At 56.4% G+C, this 19,238-nt stretch overlaps 1 protein-coding gene across 1 annotated transcript in view; it reads right to left on the reverse strand.

The window, feature by feature from the left end:
• Positions 1–19,238, reverse strand: part of COL27A1 (collagen type XXVII alpha 1 chain) — a gene marked incomplete at its 5' end in the record, with an annotated part of 128,550 nt that overhangs the window by 78,076 nt on the left and 31,236 nt on the right. Inside the window, 5 exons of the mRNA XM_081103611.1 lie at positions 7,431–7,475; positions 8,345–8,398; positions 10,022–10,066; positions 10,430–10,483; positions 11,050–11,094. Of these exons, the coding sequence (XP_080959737.1) occupies positions 7,431–7,475; positions 8,345–8,398; positions 10,022–10,066; positions 10,430–10,483; positions 11,050–11,094 (243 nt within the window). The remainder of the gene's footprint in view (positions 1–7,430; positions 7,476–8,344; positions 8,399–10,021; positions 10,067–10,429; positions 10,484–11,049; positions 11,095–19,238) is intronic.

Consider the following 19,238-nt stretch of genomic DNA (forward strand, 5'->3'; position numbering starts at 1 on the left):
AGAACAAACAACTATAAATTAGTGTTTATACTTCCGAGTGGCTGCGATCCAGACCCCCGGGGGCGGGGGGGGGGGGTGGTGAGGAGGTGGGGAGAGACACAGGACATGTCCATGCAGTCTCACTCCTTGGTTCTGGGATCCGGGCAACCAGTGGGGTCCCGGATCACCCCACGCCCTCAACAAACACTCCACCTGGAGAATTTCTCAGGTGGGGCCCAGGGACATTGAGCCCCTTCTTATGTCCCCAGAGTCTCTGAAAAGAAAGTGGTGGCTGGCTCCCCAGAGTGGAAATGCCACCCCCAATCTGAGACCTGGTCCCGATGGAGTGGGGGGTCAGGAATCTGGGTCTAGGCCTGGAGACCGGCTGCTGACCTGCTGAGTTATAAAAGCATCCCTTTTCCCCTGTCGGCCTCAGTTTCCCCACTGGTCAAAGGGGAGGCCTGTGGGGCATTTTCCAGCTCAGACACCTAGTATGATGGTGACATGCTCTTCAAAAGCCACCCTGTGGAATCATGATCCCTATTTTACAGATAGAGAGAGACTCTGAACAGGTAAGTGTCAAGGTTATACTGCGGTGAAGAGCCGCACCATTGTCACAGGTGAGTTTTGGCAGCTGAGAGAGAGGTCATTTTGCCCGCCCCAGGCAGGTCTGGCCTCTCACCCCCTCCCTGACCCTACCCCACGCTCTCTGGGGAGACTGGCAGCTGGGAAAACATCAGCTGTGGGGATGTTCCTGGCGTGGCAGGGGGTAACTCCATTCTACTTCAAAAGGAAAAGAAAGCCCTCAAGCTTGGAACTTAGAGAAACCTGTTCTCCCCTCTCCTTGAATTCAAATCTTAGCTTTTTCAGGGAAATGTCATGTTTTTCTGACTGTGCTCAGGCTGGAGTGTGTGATTGCTAAGAACCCTTCCGCTTGGCCCAATTTGTGGACGAAGCCTCGAGGAAGGAACCTGGAGCCGGATGGAGAGCGTGACAGCATTCCCCAGGCACTGATCCTGCCTGCCATGTCCAATATATTTTCAGCCAGCAGGCCCCAGGAAGGTCTCAAACCCATGCGTCTGCACTCAGAGGCCACTCCAGGTTGGTTCAAGGACTCCTCTCAGCCCCCTCCACCAGGCCGGCTGACCTGGTGAGGCTTTGCAGCCAGAGCAGTCCGATGCCAGTCCTGGCTCCACCGCCCACGGGCCTCCTGAGCCGCAGCACTCTCTGCTGTGAAATGAGGAGTCCCGAGGGATGGGCTGAGATGTCGCACTGAGGGCGAGCCCTTGCTGCCACACGGAGGCAGCGGCCATGCGAGGGCACGTCTCTGAGGCATGAGCAAGGCAGAGACCATCAGAATGGTCGCATCCCAAAGGGAGGCAGACGAAATGCAGCCGGAGGATAGCCAGTGGGAGGTGACAGTGAGATGACCACAATGACAGGAAGAGCAAACTCCAACAGCCCAATGAGATGGTCCTATTACTGGCCCATTTCAGAGAGGTTAGAGCACTTGTTCAAAGTGACACAGCTATGGAATAGCAGGGCTGGGATCTGAATCCAGGCAGCCTGACTCCAGTGCCCATTCTCTTGGCTATGCCTGGACACTGAATACAGAGACAGGACTACAAGCCTGGGTCTCTCCAAGTGCTCAGGAGAGCCCTGGCTGACGCACACGTGGGAGTGGCATGACTGATGCCCAGGACTGGTTCTGCTGGTACATGCTTGGTGGCTGCAATACCCAGCCCTGTCTCCATCTTCAGTCTCCCTCCCTCTAGAGGAGTCCAGCAGATGACCTTTAGGAACTTAGGGTTTGTAATTAAGAGCACAATGGTTGGGGGGAGGGGGGGAGATTGGAGCAACCTTTAAAAGTGCTGGAACATCCCTGGACATTAGAGCATCCACCCTCACACGGAAGAGTCATGGGTTTGATTCCGTCAAGGACACATACGTTGCAGGTTCGATCCCCGGCCGAGGTTGGGGTGCTTGCAGGAGGCAACCGCTTGATGTGTCTCTCTCACATCAACATTTCTCTCTCTCTTTCCCTCTTCTCCTCCCTTCCACTCTCTAAAAAAGTCAAAACAGGAAAAAATATCCCCAGGAGAGGATTAACAACAAAAAAGAAAAGTGCTGGAACAAATCTTTGATTGGAACAATCACGGATGGCCTGAGACAAAAAGACCCTGACTCCTGACATTCAGCATTTCATTGCCGCAGTGGGGAGACTGAGGCCCAGCACACGCCCAAGGCCCCAGCACCCCGCTAACTTGCCTCATTTCTGACACTCGCCCTACGGCCCCTGAGGCCTGCTGCCCTGTCTGGCTGCATCCGCTCGCGCATGGCGTGCACTCCCAGCCTGGCCAGCAGCGGGACCTTCCTCCGCAGGCCGGAGCTCCTGGCTGCAGCAGGCTGGCCCGAGGCCCAGGCAATGAGCTTGGCACCCTGCCGGGGCCTTAGCCACGTGGTTTCTCCACTTCCCCAGGTCAGGCCTCCCTGGGGAACTGAACACCTCGTACTTTGAGCAGAACAAGGCCCAGGAGAAGACAGAAGCTGGCTCTGGGACGAGATGATAGACGTGAAAACAGGGACAGTCCTCGTGGCCACATGCATGGCAAGATGTTGAGGGCTGAGGAGGCCCTACTTCCCTACAGTGTCCACCCAAATCGTCTGTTCCAGAAGGTGGGCTGTAAGGGCAGAAGGAGCGTGCAGCTTGAAGATCTGCAGTCCTGCCAAGGTCTCGAAGGCTCAGCTCCCTGGCCTGAAAAATGATCAGCTCTGCCCAACTCACCTGGCAGAGCTGGGCTGAAGAAGAGGCCCGATGTTTGTAATCCAGCCCCTGGCAAACTCTCATGTGCCATCACCACATGCTGGTTAGGGTTTGCATCAACGGTGGGAATACGTAATGGTCTCTAGGAAGAGCCTGCAGAAGGATCTTGGAGACCTCTTTACAATGCTGTGATTCTCCGAAGTCGGGAAGTTCGCGCCTAAGTCTAACCTGCATCTCAAAGCACCCCGATCTTTTCGAGATGTGCGCCCACATGGAGACCAGAGGTCCCCAGCTCTCTTTCTCATGATGATGAGCATGCTTTCACCCGGCCCTTCTGAAGTCCACTAGGGAAGCCCCCCAAAAGTGACCCCAGGGAATAAGAAGGTGGTGGGCAGATAGGGTTCTCAGGATTCCAGAGCCACGGGTAGCTCTGGGACAGCTCTAGGTCAAGTTGGGGACACTGGGGACCACATCCCCAGCCCACACCGTGACCACAGTTAAAAACTCTCATCGGCTTTGGCCTCAGTTTCCCCACGTGGAAACACGAGATCCCTCTCACTTTGCTCCCTTCTCCCTACAGACGGAGAACTGGAAAGAGCCCTGAGCTTGAAACCAAAATGCGCCGTGTGAGAGCCCTGCTCGCCCGAATGGCGTGTGGCCTTGGGCAAATCCCACTGGTCCCCGAGCCACACACACCAAGGGAGTGGAAGCCAGGGCTGGGCCTTTCCAGCTCTCAGTTCTAGGGTCTGCCTGCCTGACTCACTACACAAGACCCGCCGGGGCAGGCCTGGCCAGAGACCAGAGGAGCTGTGAGCGGCGGCTGGCCGGGTCAGGCATTCCAGCCGCTGATGGTGAATTCACAGTGTCCGACTGGAGGATTCACTGTAGCATCTTCCCAGCCCCGGGGAGAGACCTGTGGCTGAGAGGCATGGCTCGGACCCCAGCCATGAGTGTCCCTGTGCCGGGCCCGCAACCAGCCAGGACAGTCCAGAAGAAACCCCCTAGAGCTCATAGTTCCAGCCAAGTTTGTAACATCTTATATCTGGACCGCTCAGGAAACCATAAGGTATTTCTCTTTCTAACAGGTGGCGTGAGGAGGAGAGGAGAGCTATAGACTAAGTCCTGCTTTGGAGGTTGAAGATGTGAGCACAGAGAGAAGTGATTCTTACTAGCAAGCAAGAGTCCTGGGTTCGAGTCTTGATTCTGTCACCACCTGACTGTATGACCTTGGGAAGTTCCTGGCCTCTTTAAACTATGCTTATCTGTCTGACAAAGGGGTTGGGCCAGCTCATCACTAAGGATCCTGCAGCTCTGATGGGATCCGACCTCCACTGTCTCTTTCTCGGCTCCCATTTGAAGACTCTCTCGCATTCTCCTTCCAAACCCAACGCCGAGGAGGCCGCATGCGTGGGCCTGAGGTTTTGCTGGCTGGAAAGAGATGGACTACAGCAAGATCACCACCGCCAGGCCCGCCAGAAATGAGGCCAGCTGCGATCTGGCATGAGGGAACTCAGCGCATTCCCTCGACATTTCCTCTTGTTAATATGTGCCTAGAAATTGCCTGGCCCAAGGCTTGGACAAGTGGAAAACCCATTCACAAAAGAATCCCCCAACCCCACCAGCCAGATCAAGGGCTAGGGAGCCCTGGCAACAGGGGATGGCCCGTAAGACCACTCAGGAGGCCGTGGGCTGAGGGCACGGAGGGACTGGAGGCTCAGCAAGGCAGAGACAAAGGCTGAAAGACTGGGTGATAGGAAATCCTGTTCCATGCATATTCTGTCATAGCCAATGCAGACCCTGCCTGTTTGGCGGCCATGGCGGCTGGGCTGGAATTCAGGGGCTTTCCTAGCCCTCAGGCATATGGTATGACCACAGGGCGGTTTGACTGGAGGGAAGGGGCTTCCTCCCACCCATACCTGACACCCCAGCGCCAGGGCACAACCCCATCGTGGAGCATGGAATCTGAGGAAGTCACTGGCACGGAGCAAGGAAGCAGGCATGAGCTGACAGCTAAAAGGGTTCAAGACCTTGGAGGTCTCTGGGCACATGGCTTTGGCTGTGGAAGCCTCTGTTTCCTCATCTGAAAAATCAATCTCGCCCTAACCAGTTTGGCTCAGTGGATAGAGCGTCGGCCTGCGGACTGAAAGGTCTCAGGTTCGATTCCGGCCAAGGGCATGTACCTTGGTTGCGGGCACATCCCCAGTAGGAGGTGTGCAAGAGGCAGCTGATTGATGTTTCTCTCCCATCGATGTTTCTAACTCTCTATCCCTCTCCCTTCCTCTCTGTAAAAATCAATAAAATATATTTTTAAAAAAAATCAATCTCACCTCAAAGAATCAGTGGGAGAATCACATGCAGTTCAAATCCCATGCAGGTAAAGGGGCCTCAATAAATGTTGCTTTTGAGGGGGTTGGTTTTGGCTACAGTGCTATCCCTACTACCTGGCACATAGTAGGTGCTCAATAAATTTTCGTTGAATGAGAAATGAGTGAGAGGCCTCATCTCACTCACGACAAATGAGTGAGAGGCTTCTTCGCACTCACAGACCTGGCGCTGCCTTCCCAGCCGTGAGCAGGAGGTTTTCAGCTCCAAGAAAAGAAAATAAGTTCAAGGAGGAGGCAGACGAAGGGGCTGCTGGAAGTAGGAAAGGGATGGGGCGGCTGTAGGGGAGGGGGTGGAAGAGGACAGCGGAAGCATGGCTCTGTTGACAGTCCTGGTTGCAGCAGGTGAAGAAGCCACTGGCTGCTGTAATTCTAACAGCTCTGACCCCCAGAAGCCACACGATCTTGGCCACGCCATTTACTGGTCTTCTCATCTTTAGTGGCAATGCCTGGACCTCTGGGAGGCTCCCAAGATGGAGTCAGAGCAATCCCCCCCATGGGGGCTCTGGAGGTGGCCTCGACCTGGAGTGCTCTTCCTCGGAGAGCCACAGGGCTCCATTCTCACCTCTTTCAGGTTTCTCAGAAAGTGAGGAAGACTTCCCAGACCAATTTCTCCAACAGCCTATACCCCAAGTACTCCCTGTCCCCCATCCTACTCTATCTGAATACTCAGCACCATCTGACAGTCAATCATGCATTCTCCATTCCCTCAAACAATCACTGTCTGTCTGTCTGCCCACGAGAATGGGAGCTTTGTCTTGTCCACTGCTCAGCACCAAGCACAGTGCACACCCAGAATTCATTGAATGAATAAATGAATGAATGAACCAATGAATGGATGAACGAATGAGTAATGAAGGAAGCAGTCTCCTTGCCCCAGTCACCTGGCTTGAGGAACAGATCCAAATGCCAGCCCAGCTCTCGCAGACTCCACATCCTGGCCTGAAGCCAGGAGCAACAGGTGCTGTTTCTTGCCCAGATCGGGGTGTCAGGTGTCAGACCTCAGGGCACAGAGGGGGCTAGGTCTGAGGGTGAGGGGCTCCTCTGTTAGCGCCTTATAGCCGGGACCTGGATCTTGCCTTTCTTTGTATTCCCCACTTGGCCCCAGAGGACCCAAGTCCATATAGGCAAGGTCAGTGCCTGTGACCATGCCATCAACCCCAGAATCACAGACAGCCCCTTCTGGCCACCTGGAGTGCTCCTGGCTCCCTCCCAGCTGACTCTCAAGTTCTAACTCACCATCCCTTCTCCATCAATCACAAGCAAAGGGAGGTACAGACCCAGAGCTGATGATGGGTCCAAGTCTAGGCCTTACCCAGCAAGGCACAGGCAGGGAGCCTGAAGCCAGCAATGGGGCAGGGCCCGGGAGAAAGATGCCTCGGTTACAGTCCTGGGTCTCCCCCAGCCTAGCAGTGAGGCCCTGGACACAACACTCTGTCTCTCGGAACCTCGGTTTCCCCTTGAGAATAGCAAAGCATTGGGATGAATGGCTTTCCTCCAGGCAAAAGTCCTAGGGAATCCACGTTTACAACTTCATCTCCAACCAGTGGGCCTGGGCCATCATGGAGATCAGAGGCCCCGGAGACAAACCGAGTTAGAATCCTGGCTCTGCTGTTGACTCAGTGTGAAACTTCGGACAAATTACTTACTCTCTCGGAGCCTTGGCCTTTTCTTCCTGCCCCACAGATGCCCAAACAAGGGGAAAAACAATTTCCTACCACGATGGAGAATCACAGGCAAAGCTGACAGATGGGGCATTACTGCTGAGCCCCCTTGTGGTCCACCTGCCCAGCATCCCCCTGCCCTCTGGCCTGTGTGTGCAGGGGTGAAACAGGTGACACCAGGACAACACGGAGACTGAGTGTTCTCTGAGTTAGCCACACCTACACCTGGCCAGGCCAAGATCCCCCAGTCCCAGCAGGTCCCTGAGCACAGACACTAATGACCCAGACAGCAGACTGCCCTGCCCCCACCCACAGACACAGAACTGCATGGCAGAGCACACGCACACACACACACATGCACATGCACACGCACACACACACACATAGGCTCCCTCCTAGAGGGACCCAGAGCTCACAGGAGCCCCGCCCCCAGCCCCAGCCAGGAAGCAGCCACTCGTGTTCTGGCAGCAGGACACACGGCCCAGACAGCCCTACGTGCCGGCCCACACACTCAAAGCAGAGCGATGGCTGAGCAGAGAAGCAAGCAGAGAATGCCCAGGCCGCGGATGGACAGGGCAGCGTGGCCAGTGGGAGGTCAAGTTCCCCCATAGAGTCTGCGTAATAGACACGGAAAATCTTTACCGGCCTACCCATCTTGCCCCTCTTGCCAGGAACACCAGGCAGGCCCTGTAGAGGAAGAGACAGGGAAGAGGTCAGGACAGGATGCCAGCAGGGCACACCAGCCCCAGAGCACCCACCAGAGGAAGTCACCGAGAGCCTAGCTTCCCGACCACATCCACAGTAGATACCAGCTTTGCACAGAGGATGGATGGCCCTTGCACTCCTGGAGTTGGGGTCTGCATGGATCTGAACTGGGGAGATGGCCCCTCAAAAGTACCCGGTGTCCCTGGTATTCAGCTGGTGCTCACTAAGTGCTCCTTCTGCATTTCTAAGGTTCTCTTGCGGATGAGGTTACATTTGAGCTCCCATATCGGGGCTCAGGCGGGGCGGGGATGGCGAGGAAGGCCCAGGGGCCTGTGGGCCGAACAGCCTCTGTCCTAATGACTCATCTCTGTGCCAAGAGCAGAGCAACCACTGGTGCTGCCTAAACAAATGAGCATGGCCGAGTCCAGGCCGGAGTTTGCAGACACTTGGTCTGAAATACAAAATGGGCCAATTTCTCATCTGCTGCAAGCCCTTCGGAAGCTCCCAGTGCTCTCAGAGCAGAGGCCCTTTCCTGACCTTGGCCTCTGAGTGACGTATAACATGGCCCAGGCGCTCCCTCCAGCCTCGACTTCCCATGGCCCCACCTTCCCACCTGGCACTCAGCGCTTTGACTGGCATGACTGTTAAACTTGCCAAGTTATCGTACGCCCCTGACTCTGCACACTCTGTTCCCTATGTCTGGAAGCACCTGCCTTGCCTGGTCCCCTTAGTGGCTTCCGATGTAAGTCGAGGGCACCTGTCTAAAAGGGATTCCACGATGGCTCCAGGCTGGCACCTGGCAGAGGGAGTGGGTGGGGTGGGTAGGAAGTAAACAGAGAAAGCATACTCACACGCTCTCCATCGGACCCTGGCAGGCCGAAGAGCCCTGGGAGTCCAATGTAGCCCTAGGAAAGAGCAGGTGCGGGGTCAGAGGGCCGAGTGGTGGGGTGTGGCTGGCCCTACCCATCCCAGCCCCCTCGCTGCCCTCCCATGCCCGGCTCTTCTTCCTGGCTGGTGGCAGTGGTGGCTCCGGCGGCTCCTCGACGACATAGGCCTTGAGGCAAGTGTATATGCCCATGGACTGCATGGTGCTGGCTTCCACGATGTAGTCCAAAGGCACATACCCTCACGCCAGGGAAGGGCGCGGGCGCTCTCGGCGGGAGGCCCGCCCCGAGCCGGGGCTCCAGGACCTGCAGGAAGGAAGCTCTCAGCTGGGTTAGATGCTAGAGTGGCACCAGGTCCTCCCCACCCCCAGGGACCCTGCTGGGCACCTGTGGCTTCTGTGGTGCCTCCTCCCAGGCCTCGATGGTGCCCTGACCCCAAAGCTTGCCCTCTGCCTACTTCATACATATGAAGCCAGCAATGGCAGGGTTGAAAGGGCAGCTGGAATGGCCCGGCTCACCCAGGCTGCTCAGGGCCTTGTGACCCTGGACAGGGGTGAGCTAAGACCAGACCAGCTCTCTCTCTCTCTGTGTGGCCCCAAGATGCCTCTAGCAGGGCAAACACCAAGCAGCCCAGATGCCTGTCTCTTTCCTCCTGACCTCCTGGCAGATTAGGGACCCTGTGGCAGAACTGAGAAGACCTCCCTGGGTGCAGAGGGACCCTCTGGGATTAGGGCCGAGACTGTGGCCATAAGTAGCTTTGGTTCAGGAGAGGAAGTCACCTCACACCAACCTAGCCTGGCCTTGAACTGTGTGGCCCATATGCTGAGCATCCTCTGAGAGGCTGCGAGCCCAGCCCTGTGGACCTCTGGGTCCTCATCGTAGCTCCACCTTCACTGTGGAGTGCAAACGAGGGCCATGGGGTCTCTATCGTGAACCCAGTTTCCTTGGAGATACAGAGAAGGTTCCACCAGTTCATCTCTCAGCCTTCCAAACTCCATTTACTTCCATTCAGTTCCCCCAGAACCTTCTCTACCACCCACAGCTCACCCGGGAGCCTACACTGGTGGCTTCCCCTAAACACTACTTGCTTCCAAATTCCTGGTATCTCCATAGCCATGCAAGAGGCAGAATGGACATCACCCCATTGTAAAGATGGGTAAACCGAGACTGCTAGCCATGCAGGGTTTTCTCCTCCTTGAAGGGGACAATAGATACTTTATCAGCCTCAGGCCTGGGCAGCATTCACCCATCAGGCACCACTGGCTCCCAAAAGGGCGGTCCCCTCGCCCTCAGTCAGGAGCAGGAGAGAGGCCTCTGAGGCCTCCAACCGCAGGCAAGGCGGCCTGGCTTCGTTCCCATCACGTGGGACATGCTGGGGATTGGAGCAGCTGGACTGTGGCCGAGCCCCCAGCTGCTCTCTGCTGCCCAGGCTGACCGGCCATGGCTCAGGTTTGGCTCAAGAGTCTCCCCTCACCAGGCCGTCCTGCTGTCCCTCTGCTCTCCAGAGAGCACTCAGGCGGGAGGTTGTAGCCCGACAGACACTGGGTGGAGGCCTCCCAGCCCTGCTCTCTCTCAGGCTCACCGGAGGGACAGGTAATGCCCACCCAGGGCCCACCTGTATGGCACTTGCCAGGGCCCACTTACCCGGCTGCCTTTGGGACCAGGGTCTCCTACAGGTCCAGGTAACCCCTGAAACATAAAAGACAGAGGGGCAAGGACATATGGAGACAGTCTACTTGCTGCCAACAACCCAGGCCTCAGCTGCTCTCTCTGTAGAATGGGAACAGGTTAGATTTGTGGCTTTCAAACTGAGCCCCAGCCACCTCAGGACCCCACCTCAGGGAAGTGGCTCAAGGGGAGACTGGGTGGATCCCCACCCCCACTGCACCAGAACTCGTCTCTTCCGTTCTCTGACTGAGCATCCCTGCTCTCAGGGCCTACCCAGCAGGTGCAGCTCCTCGGCCCCCAGCCCACCACCGCCCTCTGCCTGGGGGCCCATGGCCGTCTGCACACCACCATGGCCACAGAGCTTCCAGAAGCCATATACTGCACCTGCCTGCCAGGGTAACCTTTGGCCCCTGGGCTGCCCTCGGGTCCCGGCCGCCCCTGCAAAGGAACGGAGAGAAGCGTGAGGAAAGGAGAGACCCTGCCGGGCTCCAGGCCTGAGGGGCAGTGGGGGGCTGGGGATCACAATGGACAAAGAGGAGGGCGGGAATGCGAGATGAAATGGGAGGAAGGGGAAGCCACCGGCGGCTGGGGGGGGGGGGCCCAAGCCCACCCCTCTGCAAAACCGGTCAGACCAGCTCGGAGGGACAAAACCCCCTGTGGGGCCGCCCCCACGCTGGCAGCCACTGCTGTGTGATTTGGGCCCGCGCAGCCAAAACTCCTGCAAACCCCATGGCGGGGCGGATAATATCCCCTAACATCGCCCGGAACAGGCCAGCTATTCATGGCTCTCACCGAGCGGAGCAGCTCGTGCCAGCGCCAGGCTGGCGTGGACTCCAGGTCTCTCAGGCAGATGTGGCTGGGAGAGAGGTGGGGTGAGGTGGGGGCCCCAGGAGGTTGGGAAGCTCAACCGCCTGGCTCTAGGGCTCGTTCACGAGGCAGGGCCCGGGGCGGAGGCCAGGGACAGGCCGGGGCTGGAGCGCAGGAGCCGGCAGGGTGGGCCTCACCTGTTCTCCGGGGTGCCCAGCAGGTCCAGGGTAGCCCTTGTATCCCTGTGGGGGAAGAAGCCACATCAGGCCGGGAGGCACATCTGGGCCTGTGGATGGCAGCAGCCCGGCCTCCCTGCCTGCCCTTTCAGCACCACATGCACCACGGCAGGGATGTAGTACGTGCTCAATAAACACTTGCCGAAGGGACCATGTCCATCAGCGTTAGCAGGTGCCCATGTTTTCGTCTCTGCTACTAACAGTTCTTCAACCAGAAGCATCGAGGGACTGTTCTCTCTTTGGGCAGGGTTGTGAGCTGAACTGACAGCGCGCTGCTGCACCCCAGCCATTCTTTCCAAATCCAGAGAGGGCGAGACCCTCAGACGCCAGGGTAGAGGGGTGTCTCAATGGGCGGGCAGGCTGATGAGGACCTTCAGGTCTGGGATACGCCCAACCACCCCGTGATGCTGGAACCTTCTGTCAGGACCTGCCCCCTCTCATGAGCGGGAAAAGATCTCACACACATTGACCAAGTATATTCACCAAAGGAACTGCCTGCCTTCCTCTCGTTGGTTCCAGCAACTATTCCAAGGGGGCACAGGGCGCCCACATGCCTGATGGAGGAATCTGGCAACATCCCGGCACCAACCGTGACCCTCTGTCCCCAGGGTCCAACTACCAGGGTTCAAGGCCGGGTCTCAGGGTCCAGAGAATCAAAATGAGTGTGTGCTTTCAGGCGGCGCTGGGGGTGACCCCTGGTCATTTTGTAGGAGTTGGGAGCTCTGCAAAGGGAGACCCAGATGTCCTGCTTCCATCGGCTCAGGGCTGCTGTGAACTAGGACCAGGGGCTTCCAGGGCTGACAGGGCGGTTGCCCTGAGCTCCGATCAGAGCCCCTCACACAGGGAGCCCTGGGCGTGGCTCAGACAGTGCCTCACTTACTGGGCAGCTCTGGGTGGGTTACCACCTTCTTTCTCTGGACCTCACATGAGGGAGTTTGAACTGAGGCCCCTTCTGCTCTGGCATTTGAGATCTGGAGATGCTGGGCTTTCCCAGAGGGTTCTACACAAGACTGTAGAGTACACACACACACACACGCGCGCGCGCGCGCGCACACGACGCCTGCAGACCCCTTCATGCATGGCTGTTTACCCAGGACAGCACCTACATGACCTCCTCGAGCCCTTATAGCAGCCGCAGGTAGAGATTGTCATCTCCATGTTACAGATGAAAAAAACGGAGTCTCAGAGAACGGAAGCCACTCACCCCGAGTTTCATGGCTAAGGACCAGCAGGTTCACACTCACCACCGTGTCCTTCCAACACCAGAGGCCACATAGAGAACCTTGCAGACATCCCGGGCACGTACAGGGCATGCACGCATGCATACACACACACACACACACACACACACACACACACACATATATAACTCAGCACCCCCGCAACCCCCCAGGAAGTGGGACTCTTAATTATAAACAGCAGAGTCGGTCTGACCCAGGAGGCTTGGGGAGTTTACAAGCATTCCTCCTGCACCTACTCATGCCTCAGACTGCTCAGTGACATGATTGCATCTCAACCCGGGGCCCGCGAGGCGGAGACAACACGGCTGGCTGAGTCTTCCACATGGGTGTGCGTGCTTTCCCCAGAGGGCAACTGAGGCACAGGCCACAGCTCGCAGCGGGCACGCAGCCCGGCTAAGACCCCTGGGTTTAGACTGCTGGGCTCCCGCTCCTGCTTCACTGCGGGCTGGCTGTGTGACCTGGGACCACTGATGTCACCTCGCTGGGTCTTGGTTTCCACTTTTGTAAACGGGGCTACGACGGGTGGCCCCTGGGTTGTGTGAACACTGTGTGTAAAGCACTTAGCACAGTATCTGGCATTAATTCCAGGGCCCTGTAAAGACTGGCTGGTGTTATCAACATGATCTTCCTGCCTCATTCATTCATTCAACAAACACTATCTGAAGTTGTATGCGCCAGCACCATTCTACGCGTGGGGTGCATGAGAATACAACATCCTTTGCCTTAATGGGGTGTACAGTGCAATTAAGGAGATATGAAAAGAAGTAATTAGAAAGGATAATGTCTGGGGGAGGGGGAAGTGGGGAGTAGTTTTTTTCATGGGGGCAGCGTTTCAGGTTTGCAAGCTTTCTGGTGACCGTTGCACAACCCTGTGAATATATTTAACACAATTATAACCTTAAATATGGTTAAGATGCTAAATTTTATGTTTTTTAAAACCATAATTCAGAATAAAACTTTAAAAAGAGATAATGGGTGTAGTGACCAGTGCCCTGAAGAAAAATGAGCAGAGTTAGAGGACAGAGAGTGGCATGCAGGGAGGGCATGGCCGCAGGTGGGCGGGCAGGGAAGGCTGCTCTGAGATGAACGAGCTGAGAGAGCTGGACGTGGGTCTGGCTCTCAGAGGAAAGGCATTTCAGGCAGAGGGAACAGCCGGTGCAGAAGCCCTGAGGCAAGAACGCTCACAGGTGGGTTTGAGAAGAGCGAGGTCTGCTCCACGTGACTGGAGCAGAATGAGTAGGGCTGAGAGGTAGAGGGGAAGGAGCGGTCAGAGAAGCAGGAAGCCGGAGCATGTGTGTGTGTGTGTGTGTGGGGGGGGGTAATATGATGAGAAACCACGGAGGGTTCCATATAATTACCTTTATTATCCTTCTCCATTTGGAGCTTGCAGAGAAGAAAGAAAAAGCAAAACTTTTGCATGGAGCCTCGAGCTCTAGGCTGTGTGACTTGGCACAGGCGATTGCCCTCTCTGAGCCTCACTCTGTCACCCTCTGCCTACCCTGAGGGGGTTGCTGCAAAGGCCCAATGCAATAACGGGGCAAAGATCCCAAGAGAAGCATGAAAGGTGCTCCCTCCGAAGCCAAAAGGAACCTTCTGGAAACCAATGCTTTATCAGAGAAGCGTAGCCAGCGTAATTCCAGGAGGAGATTTCAAGTAAACCCTTCACTCGTGACACAGCTAAAAGGAAACGAATGATCATCAGGGACGTGGACCGTGGCCTGCCCTAGGCCTGGCTCGGCACGAACGCCTTAAATGCATCAGCTCACCAACTCCTTGACATCATGCCTGGGAGGTGGAAATTACTGGGCACACTTGCCAGATGAGGACACTGGGGCTCAGAGAGGCAAAGTGACTTTCCTGGGGCCACTCAGCTTCCCAAGGGCAGTGCTAGCCTGTGACTGTAATGTACACACTTACTGAGGCCGGAGGTCCACAGGGCCACCCCGGAAAGACCCCCTGTGACACCCAGCTCCCAGGACAGATCACTGCAGCACTGCTGGCCAGAGGACGGTCACAGAACCCTGGAGTATCTGAGTTGGAAGGGTCGAAGCCATCAATTTCACAACCTCCTTTCTCACTGGGCAGGCTGAGAAACTGGCCCAGAGAGGGGAAGGGACTTGCCCAAGATCAGTTAGCAAGTTACACCAAGCCTGGACTGTCCCCCAGGCTCTGGACCGGCTGGGCTGGGCTTTGTTCAGAAGGCCACGATTCCTAGATCTGTCTCAAACAGTGGATCCTGAAGGGCCCTGAACATTGCCATGAATATCCATTTCTCCTGGCTGGATGGACGGAGCACTGCCATGCATGGGGGTGGAGTGGGTGGGAGGCTGTATGCTCCCTGAAAGTACCTTGAACGTGTTTACCAAGCTGGGCCAGCTAAATAGCTTCAAATGACAGGGCCCCAGGACCTGCAACCATCATTCTAAACCATTACCTTCTCCAGGGCCCAGCAATTATGGGGCAGGCGCTGACCGCAAGGTGGACCCACGGGCAGTGATTTCCCCACGTGTGAGCGGTGCCCGACTGGCAGAAGGGGAGCGCAGATGCCCCAGGATGCTCCAGGGACCCTGGAGCCTGCAGGGCCTCCAGCTGCCCGGCAGGCGGGTCTCCACAGGACCCGTGTTTATAATACAGCGCGGTCTATATTTTGATTTGGGAGCCAGATTAATCATTGCTTACAATGCACAAGGAGAAACCAGACATCACCTCACTGTTGCTGCAGACAGTCTCCCTGCCGGCTGGGATGCTATTTGGGCTTTGGGCAGGGAGAGGAGGGGGTCCTGTCCTTGCCCAGGGGTCCTGGGGACCAACATGTTCACCCAGGCTCCATCTCAGCCTGCAGGTCCTGGCTTCTCCTGCAGCAAAGTGGGACTCACCACACGTGACCAGCTTAGCATTACCCTACCACCTCGCAGCCCACCTGCCACACAGGGGCAATCGACAGGACACTTGACAGAAAGAATCAGCAAGGAACAAACATGCCAAGAGGTAGGGGAACCCATGGCATGATGCTGGGCAAGTCCCTGCCCCTCCCGGACCTCCGCTTCCCCAGCGGCTCTCTCAGAGCATCCTGTTGGCTCAGAAACGACAGGATGCTGAGTGTGGGGCTTTCCCAAAAGCACAGTCCACCACGGCACAGCCAGGTCTCCGACGCCACACTGCTCAGTGGGCACTTGAGACGTCAGGGCAGGCCCAGTTTCTGGATGGCCCATTCATTCAGCTGTGCCAGGCACTGAGAATACACTGGTGAAGCAAACAAACTCACTCCACACTTCCTCGAAGAGGTTTTGAGTATTAAATACATATTAATACACTCTCTGAGGCTCGGAGAGGGCAGACAGCCCAACAGCAGCAGGCGGCATTATACACGGAGTTTGAAGGAAGAGCAGGTTGGAGAGCAGAGGGAACTAGACCTCAGAAATGGCAATGGGTGTGGGCCCGAGGCCCAGGGCAGCCCCACAGCAGGGGGGGCCTCGAGAAAGGTCTCGGTAGGGCAGCGGTTCTCAACCTGTGGGTCGCGCCCCCTTTGGCAGTCGAATGACCCTTTCACAGGGGTCACCTAAGACCATCCTGCATATCAGATATTTACATTACGATTCATAACAGTAGCAACATTACAGTTATGAAGTAGCAACGAGAATAATTTTATGGTTGGGTCACAACAACAGGAACTGTATTTAAAGGCCAGAAGGTTGAGAACCACTGTGGTAGGGGCTCTGTGTGGAACTGGGGGTGCTACGTGCAGGGAGAGCGGTAGGTCTGCAGAAAGGCAGGAGGCCGCCTTTGGCAGCCTCAATCACACTCCCCCAAAGCATTCCCAGATGGCCCCCTCTGCCCTCCCTTCTATTACAGCTTCTCACAGACGGTGGTCAACTCAGGTGGCAGAGGGAGGGCTCACGGGCAGGGTGAGGGCTGCAGGAGGGCGCTGGAGGAAGGAGTACCAGAGGGCATGCAGGGTGGGGTGGAGTGAGGACTTCTCAGCAGGTGCTCAGCCCCAGCACCGCTGCCCTGCGGGCTGGATCAGCGCAGGGGTGGGACAGCAGGCCTGTGCTCTGTGGGACATTTAACAGCATCTCTGGCTTCCACTCCTTAGAAAAGCTAGCAGCAACCCCCTCCCAGTTGTGATGACCAAAAATGTCTCCAGACATTGCTAACTGTTCCCTGGGGCGCAAAATCGCCCCCGGTTGAGAAGTACCCGTCTACAGAAGAGAAGGGAGGAGGGTCAGACTAGGGACAGCACGGGACTTGCCCTCCCAGGGTGCAGGTGGTGTTCTGGTGACCTTCAGCGCTTCCCCTTCAAGATCATCATGATCACTCATTCACTCATTTAACAAATAGTATGCAGTGCCTCCCAAGTGCCAACCCTGTGTTAGGTCCTGGGGATGTAACATCTCACTGAACCGTCCCAACCAGCCTATGGAGCAACCCAGGCCATGTGCCCAAGCTCACCCCGCAGGAAAGGGACAGAGCTGGCTTCCATCCAGGTGTCTGCCATGGTCCATGCACCTGCCCAGCTCTCGGGAATTGGCTCAGCCAAGCTCCTCAGCAAGCATCGCAGGCGGATGCAGAGAAACTCGCCTCGGGCGGGGAGCCCCTTTTCTACCTGATGGACCCACTCTTACCTGAGAAGTGGTTTCATGCAGCGTAGGGGAGGGAGGGAGGGCCTGAGGGTCAGAGACCGAGGTTCAAATCCCAGCTCTGCGGCTTAGTGACCCTGAGGGGTATTTCCGTTAAACCATTGACTCTGTCTTGGCTGCCCCTGAGAAGCTTGTGCTAGGGTCCCACTTGGACCAAGAGACCCAGGATCCCTGCGGTGGGCGAGCTCCCCAGGGGTTCTAATGCAGGGTGGGGCCGGGAACCACTGCTGCAGACCTCAGCCTCCTCGAGGCCTCTCGATGATCTCAATGCATTCAACACCATTGCTGGCACACGGCCTGGTATAAGGGTACACGTTTGCTGAATGAATGACTGGTGGAATGAATGAACGCATATGAATAAATGAACAAACGAATGAACGCATATGAATAAATGAATGAATGAATGAGACCTAGTCAGGCCTTGGCTTTCTCAGCTCTAAAGAGGCATGATACTGCCTTACCTCCTGGAGGCTATTGTGAGGGAACGATGTGATGAGGAGCAGTAATTCCTATGCCGCCTCCCCTTTGCCACACTATTCAATATGGGAGCTCTCCCAACGCAAGCTCCTCTCTCTGCCTGTTTCGTCTCGTAGGCCTTTTCACCTTCTAATAAACCTTATATTTTCACTGTTTTTCTTTTTATTGTCTGCCTTTCCCCACAAGAGTAGAAGCTCTGGGGGACAAGAATTTTGTCTATTTATCCAGCTCAGTGCCCGGCATTCAATTAATTCTGTCGAATAAAAGAATGAAGAGGATTCTTGGTGTCACTCTGAGGTGACACCGATTCCACATGCTGATGAGCAAAGAGGATGTCTGCTTTCTCCCGAGGCTCCCACGAGATGAGGCAGAAAAGCCCCCAACAGGACCAGGCAAAGTGGCCACATTTGTCACCAAAGATGCTTGTGGAGGAGAAACTACCTACAAACAGTGAGGCTCCCAGGCAGCAACCCACCCTGTCTGTCCTCCTTCCCACCCCGGGGACCTGAGCTCCCCCATTCTCTGCCTACCACCCTCCGTGAGCAGGTGACACAGGGCTGCCACAGACCAAACTCCTCCGTGTTTGCCTGGGCTGGCCCAGGGGTGCAAATGGCTTTGCCAAATACTTTTTTCACCGCATGGAAGCTCTTCCTTAATTTACAAAAGACACCCCTCCCTGCTCAGGTGAGCTGGTCCATCTTGGTTGGGGGCTCTTGGCCTCCCTGGACATCTGCCGAGAGCAGGGAGCCCTGGAACCCAGGCAGGAGCCGGGCCGTCTGCTTTCCCATCTCCTGCCACCTCTGCTAGACTCCCACACCCACGCAGAGCGAGACCACCACTGGCTGCTTTATGAGCCAGGACTGGAAGGAGACTTTCCACTCACACCTCATCCATCAGAAAGCGCTGGAGCCCGAGGGGAAGTGAGTGGGGAGAGGGAGTCCCCCTGTGTTCTCTGAGCCAAAAAATTCCATGTTTCCCCAGCTCACAGCCAGCCACAGGCTCCGGTCTGGAGAAATGGTTGAGGGGGACATGAGGCTCCAAGTCCCCTGTGCCATGGGGACCCTTGGAGCAAGGCCAGGAAGGAGCCAGGAGGCACCACAGCTGTCCAGATGAGACCCAGATGGCCCAGAGAGATGACAGCTGTGGCCACAGCTGGGAGCCAGTGTAGAAGCCTAAGACGTGGAGACCTATGCTGATGTATCTACCGGAAAACCCATCAGCAGTGGGGGAGTTCCCTGCAAAGAAGCAGTTGACCCTTGACCTGCACTGTCCTCCTCCTGTTTCCTGGACACCTACTATGTGCAGTCCCAGGCTAGGCTCAGTAGGGAAGGTGACAAAACAAGACTTGCATTATCCGGTTGATAAGGCTGGACTCGGGGTGAAAATAACTAAGCTAAGATGGGCCAGGGGTCCTTGAGCAGAGTGGAGGCTCCTGGCCTGAAGGCTGTGGCCCCAGGGGGCCTTCCTGGAGTGGGAGCAGCTAGAGTTGAGTCTGAAGGATGGGGGACCCTGGCTGGGAAATTAGGGAGAAATCCAGGGACACTGGAAGCCAGGGACCCACCGTCTAGGAGAAAGGTAGACTTTCCTGTGAGGGCGTTTAGAGAAGTAACTCCCCCCGCCTTGGCTGAAACAGGGACAAGGTCGGGAGCAGCATGACAACAGCTCAGAAGGTACAGAGCACGTACTGCCTTCACAGAGCATTTGCCTCCCCTGCAGCGTACCAGGGAGGGACGAAGGTTAGCCTCAGGGAGGTTCTAGACTTGCCCAAGGTCACACAGCTGGGAGTCGGTGTACC

The sequence above is a fragment of the Myotis nattereri genome (genome assembly GCF_964212035.1).
Source record: "Myotis nattereri genome assembly, chromosome: 12".
NCBI classification, from domain to species: domain Eukaryota; kingdom Metazoa; phylum Chordata; class Mammalia; order Chiroptera; family Vespertilionidae; genus Myotis; species Myotis nattereri.